Source organism: Schistocerca cancellata, chromosome 4, assembly GCF_023864275.1.
Source record: "Schistocerca cancellata isolate TAMUIC-IGC-003103 chromosome 4, iqSchCanc2.1, whole genome shotgun sequence".
NCBI lineage: Eukaryota > Metazoa > Arthropoda > Insecta > Orthoptera > Acrididae > Schistocerca > Schistocerca cancellata.
In genome coordinates, this window is record NC_064629.1 from 168,675,651 (window position 1) to 168,695,421 (window position 19,771).

A 19,771-nucleotide genomic window follows, 5' to 3' on the forward strand; every position below is an offset into this window, starting at 1 on the left:
CATGGAGCAGAATGAGGCACTAATGCGCAGTTAGTAAACAATAATTTTTAATTACGAAAGGAATAAATCCAAACACGTTTCACTGGTCATGAGAAATGATAATCGAGTTGATGTGTCTCATCTATTTTCTTAAGGACATTTAATTTTGCTTGCCGTTCTTCACTCTTGAGTACACTACACTCGTCTTTGTGATACGTATTGTAGTGTCTTTCAATTGAAAACTTACGCTGGCCGCCTATTATCCGGCGGCATAGTAAACACTGTGAGTTTTCACGAACGGCTACAAAAAAGAATTGCAGTTCCCAGTCATTTTTAAACGACTGAGAACATAGATCTCCCGTCCTTTGCTTTTTCACAGTACCTGCCATTTCTCAGTACTTCTCTGTTAAGGTTACGGTTACCAGGGGTAAACGAGACTGGGTATGTTGCGCTCTTGCTTGTAACACATAAACAGGGAAGAGGAGCCGCCGCCGTTCATTTAGGACACATGTCTAATAACAGATGTCGCTGTCGCACACGTGTGCACATGTGCAGCACCTCCGCACGTCTGCACACTGTGCAGTGTTTGGCCGGCCCTGGTATAGACGAAGGCATAATAGGTTTCTAATTGGCTGACTGGTAGAAAATGTTATGCTTGACGCTAGGTGCGTTTTAGACACAAACAGAAAAACTTTTGAGTGCTGTTGCAGTTAAATTTTTACTACGTGGAAATAAATTAAAGTTTCTTATTTTCCCCTTTATTCCTTAACTGCAAGATTGCAAGATCGCCTGAGACACCATAAGTTTTAGATTAGGGATCCATGCGACATAATGCGGCGAGAACGCCTTTGTAGCTGTTCCCTACGCTAAACAGAAAAGAACTGCGGAGCTTTCCTGCAGTAGGGAAGGCGAAATATCGGAGTGCGCGAGATACGCCGGCAGCGGCGACCACCACTTCCAGGAGCTGCGGCCAGCTTTCCGCTCGCTGGCTTCCGGCTGCACAATGTAATTACACAGCACTCTGCCGCAGCCAGGCGCCACGCGCACTCCCTAGAGGCGGCTCGCTTTTCGCAATGCGCAGTCTAATTCAACTTCTGTCCGTACCTCGAAGTAATCACTGTTCTGTTAACATTCGTTAGATGTGGTGGTGGTTAGTCACGCACATAACGTATGGATTTAAATCATAGCATCCATAGAATATTTGAAGAGAGATGAGAATGTCGCCAGAATAATTTACCAGAAGTTGAGATAGCGAAATAAATTGACACTTTCCACCATACTACAAATATGATTCTCAATGTCGTAAAAAATGAAAGCTCAAAATTTACCATAACCGTAGCATAATAACTGACGAAACAATTCGATGCTATTGACCTAACAATGATGAATAACAGTAATTCGCCTTATTCATACACATCACAATAATCAACACCCACACTCTGAAAACCACCTGCAATGAAAAGATGGCATAAGTTAAATTCTATGTAGAAATGTAAGCCTATCTACGTTGTCTTTGTGGTAATACTGGACTACGGCGTTATTAAAGGATGACAGTTCTACATCTACAGCCATACTCCGCAAGCCACCTGAAGGTGTGTGGTGGAGGGTAGCTTGAGTACCTCTATCGGTTCTCCCTTCTATTCTAGTCTCGAATTGTTCGTGGAAAGAAAGATTGACGGTATGCCTTTGTTTGGGCTCTAATCTCTCTGATTTTATCCTCATGGTCTCTTCGAAAGAGCCGGCCGAAGTGGCCGTGCGGTTCTAGGCGCTGCAGTCTGGAACCGCGAGACCGCTACGGTCGCCGGTTCGAATCCTGCCTCGGGCATGGATGTGCGTGATGTCCTTATGTCAATTAGGTTTAACTAGTTCTAAGTTCTAGGGGACTAATGACCTTAGGAGTTGAGTCCCTTAGTGCTCAGAGCCATTTGAACCATTCTTCGAGAGATATACGTAGGAGGGAGCAATATACTGCTTGACTCCTCGGTGAAGGTATGTTCTCGAAACTTCAACAAAAGCCCGTACCGAGCTGCTGAGCGTATCTCCTGCAGTCTTCCACTGGAGTTTATCTATCATCTCCGTAACGCTTTCGCGATTACTAAATGATCCTGTAACGAAGCGCGCTGCTCTCCGTTGGATCTTCTCTCTCTCTCTCTCTTCTATCAACCCTACCTGGTACGGATCCCACATCGGTGAGCAGTATTCAAGCAGTGGGCGAACAAGTGTACCGTAACCTACTTCCTTTGTTTTCAGACTGCATTTCCTTAGGATTATCCCAATGAATCTGTCTGGCATCTGCTTTACCGACGATTAATTTTATATGGTCATTCCATTTTAAATAACTCCTAATGTCTACTCTCAGATAATTTATGGAATTAACTCCTTCCAGTTGCTGACCTGCTATGTTGTAGCTAATTGATAAAGGATCTCTCTTTCCATGTAATCGCAGCACATTACGCTTGTCTACATGGAGATTCAATTGCCATTCCCTGCACCATGCGTCAATAAGTTGCAGATCCTCCTACATTTCGGTACAATTTTCCATTGTTACAACCTCACGATATACTACAGCATCATCCGCAAAAAGCCTCGGTGAACTTCCGATGTTATCCACAAACTATTGTGAATAGTAACGGTCCTACAACACTCCCCTGCGTCACACTTGAAATCACTCTTACTTCGGAAGACTTCCCTCGATTGAGAATGACATGCTGCGTTCTCTTATCTAGGAACTCTTCAATCCAATCACACAATTGGTCTGATAGTCCATATGCTCTTACATTACGTGAACTGTATCAAACGCCTTGCGGAAGTCAAGAAACACGGCATCTACCAGGGACTACGTGAAATAAAATAGTCATAATTTCTGAACGGTTTGCGTTAGGACGTTCAAGCTGCGCGGTTGGCCGCGGGGCGTGAAGGGTATTAGTGGTTTGATTTAGCGACGAAGCCCTCTTTCATTTCGATGGTTTCGTTAATAAGCAAAACTGGTGCATTTGGGGGACTGAGAATCCGCATTTCGCTATCGAGAAATCTCTTCAACCTCAGCGGGTGAATCTGTGGTGTGCAGTGTCCAGTCACGGAACAATCGGTGCGATATTTCTTGAAGGCATGGTGACTTCAGAACATTACGTGATCGTTTTGGAAGATGATTTCATCTCCATTATCCAAAGTTCTAAGCAAAGAAGGGAAAGCAGAAAGATGGAAGGAGTATATAGAAGGTCTATACAAGGGCGATGTAATTGAGGACAATATTATGGAAATGGAAGAGGATGTAGATGAAGATGAAATGGGAGATATGATACTGCATGAAGAGTTTGACAGAGCACTGAAAGACCTGAATCGAAACAAGGCCCCGGGAGTAGACATCATTCCATTAGAGCTACTGACGGCCTTGGGAGAGCCAGTCCTGACAAAACTCTACCATCTGGTGAGCAAGATGTATGAGAAAGGCGAAATACCCTCAGACTTCAAGAAGAATATAATAATTCCAATCCCAAAGAAAGCAGGTGCTGACAGATGTGAAAATTACCGAACAATCAGTTTAATAAGCCATGGCTGCAAAATACTAACGCGAATTCTTTACAGACGAATGGAAAAACTGGTAGAAGCCGACCTCGGGGAAGATCAGTTTGGATTCCGTAGAAATATCGGAACACGTGAGGCAATACTGACCTTACGACTTATCTTAGAAGAGAGATTAAGGAAAGGCAAACCTACTTTTCTAGCATTTGTAGACTTAGAGAAAGCTTTTGACAATGTTGACTGGAATACTCTCTTTCAATTTCTAAAGGTGGCAGGGGAAAAATACAGGGAGCGAAAGGCTATTTACAATTTGTACAGAAAGCAGATGGCAGTTATAAGAGAGTCGAGGGACATGAAAGGGAAGCAGTGGTTGGGAAAGGAGTGAGACAGGGTTGTAGCCTCTCCCCGATGTTATTCAATCTGTATATTGAGCAAGCAGTAAAGGAAACAAAAGAAAAATTCCGAGTAGGTATTAAAATCCATGGAGAAGAAATAAAAACTTCAAGGTTCGCCAATGACATTGTAGTTCTATCAGAGACAGCCAAGGACTTGGAAGAGCAGTTGAACGGAATGGACAGTGTCTTGAAAGGAGGATATAAGATGAACATCAACAAAAGCAAAACGAGGATAATGGAATGTAGTCGAATCAAGTCGGGTGATGCTGAGGGTATTAGATTAGGAAATGAGTCACTTAAAGTAGTAAAGGAGTTTTGCTATTTGGGGAGCAAAATAACTGATGATGGTCGGAGTAGAGAGGATATAAAGCGTAGATTGGCAATGGCAAGGAAAGAGTTTCTGAAGAAGAGAAATTTGTTAACATCGAGTATAGATTTAAGTGTCAGGAAGTAGTTTCTGAAAGTATTTGTATGGAGTGTAGCCATGTATGGAAGTGAAACATGGACGATAAATAGTTTGGACAAGAAGAGAATAGAAGCTTTCGATATGTGGTGCTACAGAAGAATGCTGAAGATTAGTTGGGTAGATCACATAACTAATGAGGAGGTATTGAATAGAATTGGGGAGAAGAGGAGTTTGTGGCACAACTTGATTGGAAGAAGGGATCGGTTGGTAGGACATATTCTGAGGCATCACCAGTTTAGTATTGGAGGGCGGCGAGGAGGGTAAAAATCGTAGAGGGACACCAAGAGATGAATACACTAAGCAGATTCAGATGGATGTAGGTTGCAGTAAGTACTGGGAGATGAAGAAGCTTGCACAGGATAGGGTAGCATGGAGAGCTGCATCAAACCAGTCTCAGGACTGAAGACAACAACAACAACAACAACAACAACAACAACAACATCCAAAGTGACCCTGATTTCCACAAGATGCGGTTCATGCAAAACCGAACTAGACCCGCACAGAATCAGGAGTGCGTGTGATGTCCTGGAGGAGCACTTTGGGGACGGAATTATTGCTCTGGGGTACCTAAAGGCCATCGGCATGGTTCTAGATTGGCCACCATATTCTCTTGATCTGAACACGTGCGACTCCTTTTTGTGGTGCTATATTAAAGACAATCTGTACAGCAATAACCCCAAAACCATTGCTGAGCTGAAAACAGCCATTCAGGAGGTCATAGACACTTCAGCGGGTCATGCAAAATTTCGCTATTCTTGTGCGCCACATCATCGCCAGTGACGGCAGGCATATCGAACATGACATAACCTAAATCTGAATATCTGTAGTGACGTTTACATGTTGAGGAAAGTGTGTGCACGCCGTAGTTTGTACCTAATTTACGTATTTTTTCATATGGTTCTGCAATAGTCACTTTGTGGATAGCGGACCGTGGACGGTTTACATGGTCTAAAACTACATCCTTCGTTAGGTTGCCAACTCCAGAAAGCAGTTGTGCAGAACACCCGCAGAATACGTCGTCGGATTCTCGAAGAATTTAATTAACTTTCTGATAAGTCATTGCTTAAACTGTTATTATATTAACGCACGTAAAGTGAATGTGCTAATAATATACTGTAATCTCATTCTGCATAGTTATTACAGCTCAATATCTTTATTTATTTATTTATTCATGCAATTGGATTGTAGTTTTAAGGAGGTCGTTCCTTTGTACACCTGTCAAGTTAGTAAATTCCAGACGCATACGAGTCTGAAACATAGGTAGTTCATGAATTTACAGAGCTGCTTTTTGTTTATTGCAGTATTTCAGCCTTAGCCGCAGTCATTATGTTTAAAGTTTGCGACATATGTTCAGAAGTTCCCTGAAAATATACGGATCAACAAATTGTATCGATCACAGAAATCTGTAATTGTTTCTTTGTCTTTAGTAAAATTAAGATAATATTCAGATTGTGGTACACATTACGACACATGTACGAAGGCCCATCTATTACGATTTTACCAACGTCAATTATTTGTAGCTCACCAAAGTCCATTGATCTTCTGTGTGCTAAACCATACTAAAGATTACTTAAGCCAGACATCAATTTGTAGAATTTTGCTTATCTAGCATGTCAGCTCTACTTTCATTTAAACCAATTTAAAATCACCAGTTTAATAATTCTTAATTGTCAAAACTTTTCTTTTTGAATTTCACATCTGTTCGACCAAGGGGCCCAGAAAACGCGTGCAAACTCTTCCACTCACTTATCTGGATTTCCAGAACGTCTGTTAGTGAGATTGTTAGCAACCCAAAGTAATAACTTTGTTAATGTACATACTCTTTTTTTATTCTCAATTTTAATTTTTTCTATAATTTAATGGATCGAGAAAAGAGAAAGTACAAACGAGGCTACATGTTACAGCGAAACTTGAAAGAGACACGACTTTCATGCACTTTAATGAAACGGCTGTGTACTGTGATTAATTTAATTTCTTTTCTCTCGACTAACAGAACTACACAGTATGCGGGCAGTAATTGCAGCTACTGGCTCTATTACAAAGAGCAGTGCAACCGATTTTGCGTAGATTTTATGCGATTAGCCTCAGTGTAATTCGGAGTTATAGCGGACACGGACAATAATGGAAACGAGGCAACACACTGAAACCACGAGAATGCACAACCTGTTGCAGAAACCGCAAGACGCAATTTGCAGTGGAACGTACAGACAGGAGAAAGAAGTAAGTAGCATGGGGTGGTTGCGCTAACTAATCCTGGTGGAACTGGCTTGCTGCAGTTGCTAGATAGCGAAGACAGAGTACATTTGCATAAATACGCCACTGTGATGAAATGAGAAAAATAAGAGTGATATTTCATTACAATGACCGTTCCTCATTACGTGTCGTAGAATTTCCATCTTAAGGTTTATCGAGCTAGCCATTAGAGCCCAGGTACTCGAGCCATAAAGTCTGCGATTGGATTGAAAATGTCGTAGCAAAAAGAACGCAGTACGTGATTCTTAATGAGACAGTGAGAAGCGAAAGTAAGAAGTGTGTTACTACTGCTACTATTCATTACTTATGGGGAATTTTGGTGATGGTAATGGTGATAATGATGATATTAACTTACAAGGGAACCTCCCCATCGCACCCCCCCCCCCCCCCCCTCAGATTTAGTTATAAGTTGGCACAGTGGATAGGCCTTGAAAAACTGAACACAGATCAATCGAGAAAACGGGAAGAAGTTGTGTGGAACTATGAAAAAAAATTAGTAAAATATACAAACTGAGTAGTCCATGCGCAAGATAGGCAACATCAAGGGGAAATATGAGCTCAGGGGCGCCGTGGTCCCGTGGTTCGCATGAGTAGCTGCGGAATGAGAGGCCCTTGGTTCAAGTCTTCCCTTGACTGAAAACTTTACTTTCTTTAATTTCGCAAAGTTATGATCTTGCCGTTCGTTCATTGCCGTCTCTGTTCATTGTAATAAGTTTAGTGTCTGTGTTTTGCGACCGCACCGTAAAACCGTGCGATTAGTAGACGAAAGGGCGTGCCTCTCCAATGGGAACCGAAAACATTTGATCGCAAGGTCATAGGTCAACCAATTCCTCCACAGGAAAACACGTCTGACATATTCTATACGACACTGGTGACGGCATGTGCGTCACATGACAGGAATATGTTGTCGACCCACCTAACTTGTACACTTAGCAAATGGATAAAAAGATTCTTCTACTTTGCCCGATTTAGGTTTTCTTGTGGATGTGATAATCACTCCCAAAAAAGTGATGAAAACATAAGAGTGTCACATAAATTGAAAATAGAAAATTAAACTTTTCACTCGAGGGAAGACTTGAACCTAGGACCTCTTGTTCCGTAGCTGCTTTCGCTGACCACGGCTCCTTTTCTCCCACTGTCCTTGATGTTGCATATCTTCGCATTGACTACTCAGTTTGTATATTTTACTATTTTTTTTTCATATTTCTACACAACTTCTTCCTGTTTTCTCGAGTGATCTGTGTTCAGTTTTTCAAGGCCTATCCACTGTGCCAACTTATAACTAAATCTGAGGGGGGGGGGGGGGGGGGGGGTGCGATGGGGAGGTTCCCTTGTTCTGAGGATAATGGAAAAAGGCAGATGTATTAAAAAATCTTCTTGAAGCTGTGCTTTACAGCTTTTTTATAAAAGACTTATTATAGTATAACCGCCATAACTATAAAATTTTAGGAAAAATAAGTAGATGAAATAGGATAATCAAAAAAAAAATGGTTCAAATGGCTCTGAGTACTATGGGACTTAACATCTGTGGTCATCAGTCCCCTAGAACTTAGAACTACTTAAACCTAGCTAACCTAAGGACATCACACACATCCATGCCCGAGGCAGGATTCGAACCTGCGACCGTAGCATTCGCGCGGTTCCGGACTGCGCGCCTAGAACCGCTAGACCACCGCGGCAGGCAAATAGGATAATTAGTTATATCACTAGGTAATTAAAACATTTTAAAATGAACACCAAATGCCTATTATTTTAAAGCAAATGCTTAGTGATATAACTGATAATCGTATTAAATCTTCCTTCGTAAAATATGCTCTCATTATGTTTTATGTCCAGGTCGTTCAGACGACGAAGTACTGTGGAAGCTAGTTGCAGAACAGTAAAATTACAGCAGCTTTGTGGTGGTTATACATCAAAATCGCAGATGTATCAATTCGAGATAGGGATCCCTAGTATGAGAAAATGTCAAAAGGGTCATTGGTCTGCTGCTAACGATAAAAATCGAAGTACAGTTTTGTAGCAATTTTACTTATCTGCTCAATCAGACACTTGTTCACGTGTGGTGCAACTGCAAAAAGCTAAAGACTAAGGCGGCCGAGGAGAGGACAACGGAACAAGCCAATAATCTCGACAAACATAGATCCGGAAACCAATGGTTCCTCCGATGAGGCGTATGTGAAAGTACAATCATGCCGATGTCTAAGACTTTTTTTTTTCCGAAACACCGCGAGTCGGGTGTAAATTACAAAGTGCTGAACTGCTCTCGTTTGATTTTATCATTGCGGCTAACTGTGAAACTGTAACTAGTGTTCAGGCAAGTATAACGGTCGTGGCTCGCCAATACAAAGACCTCCCTGGTCCCCGACTTCAGCACATGGGAATTTTTTGTGTGGGTATATTTAAAAGATTTAGCGTATTTCAGCCCTGTTTACAGTCTCGATGAACTGGAATGCATTGTGGATGCTTGTCAGTGTATTCAGAACACGCTTGGGGCTTCGGCACCGATTAGCAGACATAAGACCTGCCGTCACATGAACGGCGGCCATATTGTAATGTATTTGTTCTAAAGTGCTTATCTGCAGTTTGAATCAGCGGGCACTTTGTTATAAGGTGCTCTTGTACTCAGTCGTAATACCTCTCGTCGTTTATTAGGATAATGTGCTTGTTTCATGGTCTTCTACGCGCTCTTTTTTTTTTTTTTTTTTTTTTTTTTTTTTTTTTTTTTTCTGTAATGTTCAAACACACTGTATACTTCACTTATAGATATGTATTCAAAGTTTGTGCCCGTTGACGACTATGCCATGTGTAACTGTGTGTAGTATGTGATTTATATTTTATGCTACTTACAAATATCATGTATTCACATCTATTATCCACTTGAGAATGAAGACATGAGCTAGTAGTATGAATAAGGCACTCACTTAAAGTAACAGATTGGCAGAAGGAATCTCATTCTTTGAGTTTATCGAGGCCATGGCGCTAGCCTAAAAGAAGTCGGTCTACCCATCTTTCGTGACACTTATTTAACATGGCGTTCCCATTTTCTACGCATGCACTATATCGTCACGCAACATTCTGTAGTACCGGTTGAAACAACTTCGGTGTCGTTCTAACAATGTCACAGGTAACGCGAATCCTTGCCAGTAAACCCTGTTCATTCTCGAGAGACGTCTCATATACAGAACCCCACATAAAGAAATGGTGCAGGGTTGAATTAGGTGAAAGAGTTGTCCACAAAACCGAACCACCTCTTATCACGGTAAGCCATTCTCCATCAAGCAACAAACACTAAAGAATCCGCCTCAGAAGTAAAAAAAAAGGCAATTTCAAACCTCAAATGTGGCGGAAGAGATTTCTAAACTGCGGCTCTCCGGTAAAGACAGTACACCGAATTATCTGATGGTGGTGTCATTCCATCAACAAATTAAACAATTGCCTAAGCAATGCTGGTGGCCTTCCCCTCGTGAATTCCTCTTGGTCGTCCCTGTAATACATTTGGTGAAAATTTATACAATTCAGGAATTCCTCATGGCTTAGCTTTGCTGTCTATAACGCTGATACACTAATTTGACATCACAATATGGAAAAACTGGCAATTTCATATGGTTTGCAGCTGGATCACTGGATTATTCAGCAGTGCAGAACAGTGTTCCTATTGCAGTAAAGAAAAATACCAACTCCTAGGGATGACCGCAGGTTTTTAGAATGGCTAGATAAGTGGCAATTTTGCTCATAGGCAGTCTGATCCACTCAACCCTGAACACACATGACTTCGAACAAAGCCAATTCAATGAACAGTGGCCAGTTTTACAGCAGTTTCAAGTCAATCTGCCGAGAGGTTACTCACATTCTTCATCAAACCTGCGGGCTTCGTTCGCTTGATCCAATGCTGTCTAATCTTCCCTTTCCACCCTTTTTTCTCCAGACACGTTCAGTGTGGACCACAAACAGGGAAACTGTCACATTTTTTCTTCGTTGTGTTACAATAACCAGTGTCTAAACAAAAAGGTGTGATCGTCACGTAATGGAGAGACGCACAAGCACGTAATGGTATCGGCCAAAATGGTTGAAATCAGTTACTTGAATTAACCGAAGACGACAAAAGTGACAGTATCTAGTGACTTTAATGTACGCATAGCAATCATTTAATCATATCTAGGCGCTTGGGTTTCAGATGAGGAACGTAATCATTACTCTTATACCATAAAAATCACGTAGTAGAAGTGTTACTGAAATTAACAAAAAACTGACTAATGAATATAAAAGTAAAGCATAACAGCACTCGCTCTGTGCCACCTTGGACACGAGTAAATATCTATCCTCGCTAGATCCATTAATGTAAGAAATGTTCACGTTTGTGTGTAATGCAATGGATAAGAAGAGATAAAGTTGATCCGTCTCAATTGTTAGGTGTCAATTACAATATAAAAACTCTTCCCTGACAATCGGTCATGTCGTCTTTATTCATTGAGGAGTGTGTAGGACTCTATCCGCTGCCCATTCACGTAGACATTCATGTGGTGACTGTTAAAAGCTGAGGTGGTGAAGGCCGCGTGGTTTAGTTGCAGGCGGAAAATATAATCCGAGGGAAATTAATCGTAGATCAGCTGCAGTCTATGGAGAAGGTACTGGAGTTCGGCCATTGCTGCTTAACGTTAAAGAGTTATGCGATGTGTCTGAAGGAGCCTCTGTCATAACGGAGACACTGAAAGAGAAGGTGGACGACAGCATTTGATTGCGCATATTCGTCACTCCGAGAGATTTCCAGTCGCTGCTTTCAGGCTCAAAACTTATAAGACAGCACGTAAACAGCTCCGCAATAGCATCTGAACTTCAGTGATCTCACACGACCAAATGCCAACAGCTTCTAGACAGCTGCACGTGGCCTATGCGCAAACGATCTTTCCTTTTACAGAGAAACTGGTGGTAGAACTCTCCATATTGTGTCCAATTACATAGACAAGGTTGTCACAAACACGTTGAAATGATTGTAAGCTTGTAAGACTGTTGCAGGTTAGGTTGTGCCGAGATACAATTAAGGAAAAAATTCGATACTTTGGCTAACTTAAATGCTAATTAACTCAAACGGCGCAATCAGGCCGTTACGCGCACAAATTCAAGGGTTCCGACAGAGACGATGTCAAATGTGTTGGTTCGGTTTCCATAAACGGAACAAGAGAGACACACAAATTGGACACGGGTCAGTAGTAAGGATCGAATCCGAGCTAAAGGCTGAGCAATGTGGTGCGCTATCTTCTACACTATGAGAGCAACTGATACTAATTGTATTTGGCGGGCTGTTTGAATTCGCAACGGTCTGACTGGCTAGCTGTAATGCTAATTAACTCTGAAACGGCACAACGTATCGAATTTTTTCTTAACAATTGTTGACACGGCCTACCCTGCAACACCCTTACAAGCTTTTTAGACTGTATCTGACCACTCTGTATATTTCTCGTGAACTCGCAGTAAGTATACAACATTAGAAGTTAGGACGTTCCAGTAAACGCGATTCCGCAAGGAAACCACTTGCGAGGTAATTGTGAATTACGAGCCGCCAGTGACTTCATTGCGAAATATTGTCATAGTTTTCACAAATATGTTTTAAATGTAAGTTCGTTAAGTCCCCATTTAACGCGTTGACTAGGGCGAGACCGCAGGCAGACAGTAGGGTTTCTCTCCTGACGCCGTGTGCCCCGCCGTTCCCACACGCTCCACTCTGTTTACTACAGCACATCTTTCGATGGCGTATAAAGTTGCGAAAAAAGTTCAAAACATTGAACAAGATATTGTACCCGATTTCCTGTGCACCCGCGTCAACTGAAACAAGAAAAATAAAATAATGCACGGTATCTTACTAAACAGAGTAGAGCGTGTGAACACCGGCTGGCGTTCGGGCACGACCATGTAATCAAATGGAACTATTTGGTTCCAGAGACCTTATCAAGTCTCAAACATCTATGATGTATACAGACTGAAGCGACGAATGAAACTTTGTACCAAGGCCGGGACTCGAACCTGGGCTCCTGCTCACTAGACAGATGTGGTAACCACTATGCCACTGCGGCACAGTATGGTCCAAAAATGGTCAGATAGAGCAGGGCCTTTACCTCGGCCTACAAGATCAACTCACATCAATCCTCCGGACGTTTTTCCGGGCTAATAACAAATGTGAAGTGTACAGCACGACAGTTGAAGGATTGGAGCACCGAGCTGTAAAGTATTCTCAAGATTTACGAGATAATGTGAGGGTATTGGAAAGAATCCTTAGCTCACTGCAGAAACGAGAGCAGCATGGCACCAAAATGCCAGGACAACACGTGGAACACGTCCTTTAACAGGTGCGAGTGAACAGTAAATTGTAATACGTGACAAACTCAAGCAATATTGTATTACTTGTTAAAGCAGCCCAAGGGTTAAACTTGAGCCCATCGAGGCTAATTTGGAAAGTATACATTTTAAATACAATCGAACTGAACAGTACAATATTTCGTAATAATTTGTTTGAAATAGAGACCGAAGAAAGGAAGGGAAAGAATGGGTGGGAATTTGCGACTTCCAGCCGCACAGGGCATTGTGATAATGCAGTGGCGAAACTTGAAAATTTGTGCTGGTCCAGGACTCGAACCCAGATTTCCCACTTCTTACGAGCAGTTGTCTTAACCTAGCCGGCCGTTGTGACCGAGCGGTTCTAGGCGCTACAGTCCGGAACCACGCTGCTGCTATGGTCACGGGTTCGAATCCTGTCTCGGGCGTGGATGTGTGTGATGTCCTTAGGTTAGTTAGGTTTAAGTAGTTCTAAGTCTAGGGGACTGATGACCTCAGATGTTAAGTCCCATAGTGCTTAGAGCCATTTTTTTGAAGTTGCCTTAACCGCTTAGACCATCTGGACACTGAAGTCACGAATTCCCACCCGTCCCATACCGCCTCTTTCTCTCCCCATTCTCTATTTCATACAAATGTATGCACCAACTGAGTCATCACGAGCGGTGTCTGTTCTGTCGTATATGTCCGACAGAGCAGACACGACTCAAATATACATAAATTTCGTAATGAAGTCGGTGGTTGCTGGTAACCACATATTCACAATTACTTCGCAAACTGCTTTTCTGGAACATTCTTGCCTCTCTTACCGTATATTTTCACTTGAATCAGTTTTCGCTATTATCAGACACACTGTATTGTATGATTATTACATGAAGACAATTAAAAGTTTGACTACAAAAAAAGAAATAAAACTAGGTCCTATAAGGTTTCTTCTCTTGCGCTAGTTGGCCCATCAGACTAGTGACAGCTCCAGAACAGCTTAAGAGAACAACATGGCAAGTGCCATAACCCGATTTCCAAAAAACTCGGCTCAGTGGTAGAGGAGTCAAAATAAGCAAGCGAACACGTGTCTCGGCTTGTCGGTAGATACTAGACCGTTTCGGAGAAAAACAGGGTCAAAGATTTCGGCGTTAACTTGGATGCCTTTTAACAGGCCAGATTATCAACTGCTATGGTAGCACAGAGGCTACGCTTTTTGTGCCCCGTATTCGAAACCCGATTATTGTTTTTACTTCATTCTTTTTTTTTTCATTTATGTATACATGTCTGTAGAAGGTTACCACACGAATGTTTCTTATCGAGTTGTAAAATTACGACTGGGTTTGACAATAAGTGTCATACATTTACTATAATACATGTGTGTATGGTATTTCCAGAGGTTGCACTCTTTTTAAATTCTCATACTCCCATATTTCATTTTTATACCAGTTCTTACATTAATTCTTACGTTTTATTCTTATGTTTATCCTTCATGAAGATTTGGTGCATTCCCTTGGCTAATACCGACCGTAGAAACATTCGAAACATCAAAATCCCGAAAATCACGAGCATTGCGCAAAGGTAGGCTTGCCAAAGTAAGATTTCCTCTTAATGACTTTCACTCGGGAAATAACCGTTGTTAACAATACTGAAGCTTTCACGCGTCGACAATAATTTCGGGCAAACAACGCATAAATGGGAGTTGCACTTGATTATTAATCAAGATACACGACAACAATTTTACCGAAAAAGATTTCAAATTATCATGGGTAGATAAATTTTAAAAAAAGAATGGAAATAATAAACAGGTTCGATCACGGGGGCGCAAAAGTGTGAAGCCTCCTCGCTAGCGACAGTGACACCACATCTATTGAACTCTTCAATCGCTGTCAGGCCACATATAGTACCTCAAAAACTTTGACCGCCGTTTTCTCACAAAGGGTCATCTACGAATAAGCCGAGACACGTGTTAGCTTGTTTCGACCTCCTCTTCTACTGAGTGAAGTTTCTGGGAAATCGGATTATGGCACTTGTCGTGTTCCCCTCTTTGGCTTGAACACTCATCGGACAGTCTAATCTAATATTACTCTAACTTAAATGGATCTTAGCGGTATTACTTCTGTCTCTACAGAAATTAGAGCCCCCAAGGAAATTCATGGCCTTGGCTTTTCTCCAGTTGTAGTAGCTGTGATTAGTAGTCAACTTGCAAACATTTGATTACAATTTTCAGTATGCCTAATATCTGAAAGTTATTGGCTCTCATCTGTCATTATCTTCCAGAGCTTCCGCTCAATTTCGGGACGTCAAACGACAGGACTATTTTTAAAATTTTTTAAGGGTTGTACAGAGTTACGAAGGAACTACTAACAATCTTTCCTAAATAAAAAATTAGTTAACAAAATCAGGCTGTTTTCTTCTTGGAAATGGGACAGTTATTGTAAGGGGGTGTACTGGAACACCGTCCACGTTTGTATGGAGGCCAAAAGCTTCCAAGGCCGATTACACACCGTGTAGATGCGGTAATCGCAGGCAGTTGTGAAACTTCCGCTCCGTTCAGCACTGAATGCAGGTTACTATAAGCTCAGCGACACTCACTACTTTGCTCGGCATTGCAGGGTGTTCCCGTAACCAAAGCCCAATACTACATTTTATGTTACTCATTAGTGTTCTATACTACAGCCCTTCCTAGAGTTGGTTGTAAGCAGGTTTAAGAGACACATTTTGCTTAGTTCTGACCGGTCTCTCGGTTAATGGGTTTCTGTAGGATACTTCGGCGACTATTTCAGTAGACCGTTTGCGAAGTCTTAGCAGGCTAGCTGGGTACCACAGACAAGATGCTTACGATGACATCAAGTGACCCGCCTGTCTACCCACTGTTGACACTAGCCGCGCTTACATTGTGTGTCCACACATGTGCGCAGTGTTTATAAAAATAAATGTAAACGTTTGTTGAGGGCGTGATACTAGAGAACAACTGAAATATCTGTAGCTACTAAAGCTACTGCCTACGCAAAGTCTTCAGTTTTCCTCACAGGTGTTTTGCAGAGTCATTTCAGGGTTGCCAGCGTATTATACACTGAAGTAATTGTAGGAATACGAATCACCCGGAAGTTATACGAAACTATGTGTTCAGAACTTACTGGACTTACAAGTCATTGAGATCCCACTTGGTGACAAATTTGTCTACTTCGTCTCCGTGCTTCAAAGCTTAAACCGCACCCCTTTTTCTGTCTGTTTCAATTAACTGTTGGAGACGGGTCAATAACTGAATTGTAACTATTAAAAAATTCTTACATGTTTGTTACTGTAGCGTTGGAGTGGGTAAGTTTACAGGTACATGATGATTTGACCAAGAACCCTTCTATTCTTGCTTCTTGACAGTTATCTGGACACATACATAGCCTGCAGATGACGTAGTCAGGCGGCGCAGAGGTCCCTAGTTCTTTGATGAGGTTTTCTCACTTCTCAGCCATTTCTTCATCAGTATTTCACATCTCCTTCACAGGCAGTTATGATAACTAGACATTCTGTTAAGATCATTTTCATTCAGTAGTTTATACTGAGAAACTGAAGTTGCGAAAAGCCGTTGACCTTTGATTGCGCGAAACTTTGAACAAGGCTGTAATTTTGCAACAGCAACTTACTTAAATTGTTTAAACACTTATGGGCTACTTTCGTTGGTTTTATTTCACTCTAAACGCGAATGGTGTAATAATATTATTTTATGTTAAAGATTTCGACGTTTTTCTGAGTATCGGGAAGTCCGGCGCAATCCGTTGCTCAACTGTGCAAAGTTCGATACAGATGTCGGTTGCGGTTCACGGTCACCGGGCCACCAAAGCTTTTGCGCAGCGAACCTGGATCTGTTGGTTTGAAATCCGCGAACATCCACTTTGTCAGGCGATACCGTTAACTACTTAAACACTGCATAAGATATCCTTTCGTGGTTGCCTTGTCGGTACTGAAATCTAGAAGCAGGGTCGAAAATGACACGCCTCTTCAAAAGGACCATAGACGACATGAGAGGAGGGGGGGGGGGGGATTGTTGTCTCACCTTGTCTTACTATTCCCATTAGAAACTATAGCTCCAAGCTAATCGATAAAGTGCGGACATTGGTTCAAATTTCCCATTACCTGTTCTACCAGAGGTTGCTATTATAAGCAAATTGTCTGAGGTAGGTACGGTACTCGTGATACTTTACTCATCATGTCTTGGCTTTACCAACTCATTGAACAATAAGAGGAAAGTGCAATTTATTTAAACTGAGAAAGGCTAGTAGGAATGAGGAAGACATTTACTAGGAAGATGTTTATATAAGGCAAATGGATGCGAAACTGAGGATTGCAGATGTATTACTGTGATGTCTCTTTCATTATCAAAGAGGTGAAACTTATCGTTTATCTTGAATGGAAGCAAAAAGATTCAGTTTTAGTACAAATATTTTTATTCCCCTAGTCAGGCAACATTCCAGACAACCAACAAACAGCAAACTTCAGCAGAACATAAACATTGGAGATCAGCAAATTATTTAGAAATGTCTGGAATGTCATGTCTCAGACCTATGACATACATCAGAAACAATAAAACTGAATTATGAGTTCTTCGGTATAACCAAATATCTCCGCATCAGAGTTCAGAAATACGTATTTGTGTTTCTGTTACTGAATGTCTCTAACAAATCAACAGACATCTTTCAAAATGATTACACTTTATTCCCAACTGATAACCAGAAAACACACATGGTGACAATTATTTCTTCTAAGATCGGTCATGAATTATGTTGTATTTCTGTAAGACAGATAAATCTCAGCTATCATAAAAAGATAAGAAAGATAATGATTTTTACAGATCTCATTTTATTATTAACAAATGTTTATTGAAAGAGGACAGATTGTTATTTCTCTGAAATTTCTTTTCTGGTGATCCATAATGCTCTGTAGACATGCAAATGAACATTTTTCCAGCCTGTTTGCAGCTGCATGTCCTTAATCAGTCAGTGACTGTAATGAGAACTTTGGAGTGCAATGCTGATTTCAGTCAGGCTGGGAACTAAAGGTTGTGATAGTACATGCAACTCACTCCGCTCTAAAGAGAGAGACATTTGGCTGTGTCACCTTAAAGAATCTATTTTGATTTTGTGTGTGTGTGGCTGTCTGTCAGTGTCCACAGGCACATTGACAGTATCAGTTGTGGGTAATCTGAATCCCTCTGCATAAAAGCTGATGGATCCTTTAACAGTACATAATACAATTACTCCATTTCAGTATTAGCTATAAAGGTGTTACATGCATTCATTGCCATCACTAACATTTTGCTCACAAAAAATATGTATCCGTAAATACAACTTATAGCACAGTTCATGAACTACTTATTAATTTACAAATTTACGTAATGTTTTGTTTTATCTTTTTTTCAGATTCAACAGATATAGTAGACTGTAAATTAAAACTCATTCTTGGATTGATATGGACATTGATCCTCCACTACTCAATCTCCCTGCCTATGTGGGAGGGTGAAGATGATTCACAGCATGATGGAAAGGGTGCAACTCCAAAGCAAAGGTAAACATCCAGTATTGTCTAAGTGCCTCATGAATTTGACACCTAATGTGTTAAAATATTTCAATTGATCTTTGTGATAACTGAAACAATTAAGTGCTTCTATTGTTTTTTGAAGTACTGATATTTTCCCAGTGGACAGAATATTTAATCATCTTTCACCGATGGATCCAGGACAAAATTATTTCTTCAGATATTGTGGCTAAAAACTGTACAGCTTTCAAGGTCAGTCAGTGGCAGAATTAAAACCACATGATGCAAATATATCCCACAGTAAATTTGCAGCAAGTGTTTTTAATTAAGCCACCAACTGGCTGTACAGTAATGAGCTGAAATAATGGAAGAAGAAATAATTTTGTCTCAGATGCACACAGAAATGGTGGAATAATGCCTCATATCTTATGCTTCATATTTAATGAGTTGGTGATTGGACTGGCTTCATTTCATTCAGGTCATATATAGTCATGTATGATATAAAGTTCGTACCAGTGTTCTCTGCTGACGGAAACAGTTTCACTCAACATGAATTTTCTAGGTTACTGCACTGGATTCAGAGCAAAGTTCCAGATTTACCAATTACAAATTTCACTTCTGACTGGAATGATGGCCGAGCAGTTGGTGCTTTGGTTGATGCAGTTGCCCCAGGTAATTTTTTGCTAAAATTTCTCTCTCTTTCTCTCTCTTATTTATTTATTTCATGTTCCATAGCTCCAGGTCTCCAGGTAGTGAGTGAATTGCAAGAATGTGGAATGTGTCAAGTTGTATATAGTTTACCTGTAACTAACATAAATACTATAAAATATATGATATAAGTAAGATAACAAATAAAGAATATATATCAAATTAACAGAAGATTGTGTTACACTGAAGAAGGATCGGTAATGTACATGGGAAGCAAGGTTCAGCTAAACATTACAATCAATAAATATAAGGGGCATTCAAAAAGAAACGAGCCGGAGGCATAATTACAGAAACCAGTACCTATCTGTTAGAAGTACTTACCCTGGCTGTTGAGACACTTGTCCCACTCTGACAAAAGGCAGTGAATGGCTGTCTCATAAAATTCCTGGGGTTGCGATATTAACCAGTTCCACACGTACAGCTGGACATCATCGTCCGAGGTAAATAGTTTGCCCCTCAGATCCATTTTAAGGGGACCAAAAATGATGTAATCACAGGGAGAGAGGTCCGGACTGTATGGAGGGTGGCAGAGAAGCTCCCATTTGAATTTCTGTAGGAGTGCCATGACTGTGTTGACCATATGAGGCTTGCATTGTTGTGGAGCAAAATG

The 19,771-nt window shown here is 41.1% G+C and overlaps 1 protein-coding gene across 2 annotated transcripts in view; it reads left to right on the forward strand.

Moving 5' to 3' along the window:
• LOC126183651 (filamin-A) overlaps nt 1-19,771 on the forward strand; it is a 537,330-nt gene that overhangs the window by 223,073 nt on the left and 294,486 nt on the right. For both annotated transcript variants that reach the window (XM_049925796.1, XM_049925797.1), the window contains exons 2-3: nt 18,339-18,483; nt 19,016-19,125. In XM_049925796.1, coding sequence (XP_049781753.1) covers nt 18,339-18,483; nt 19,016-19,125 — 255 coding nt within the window. The remainder of the gene's footprint in view (nt 1-18,338; nt 18,484-19,015; nt 19,126-19,771) is intronic.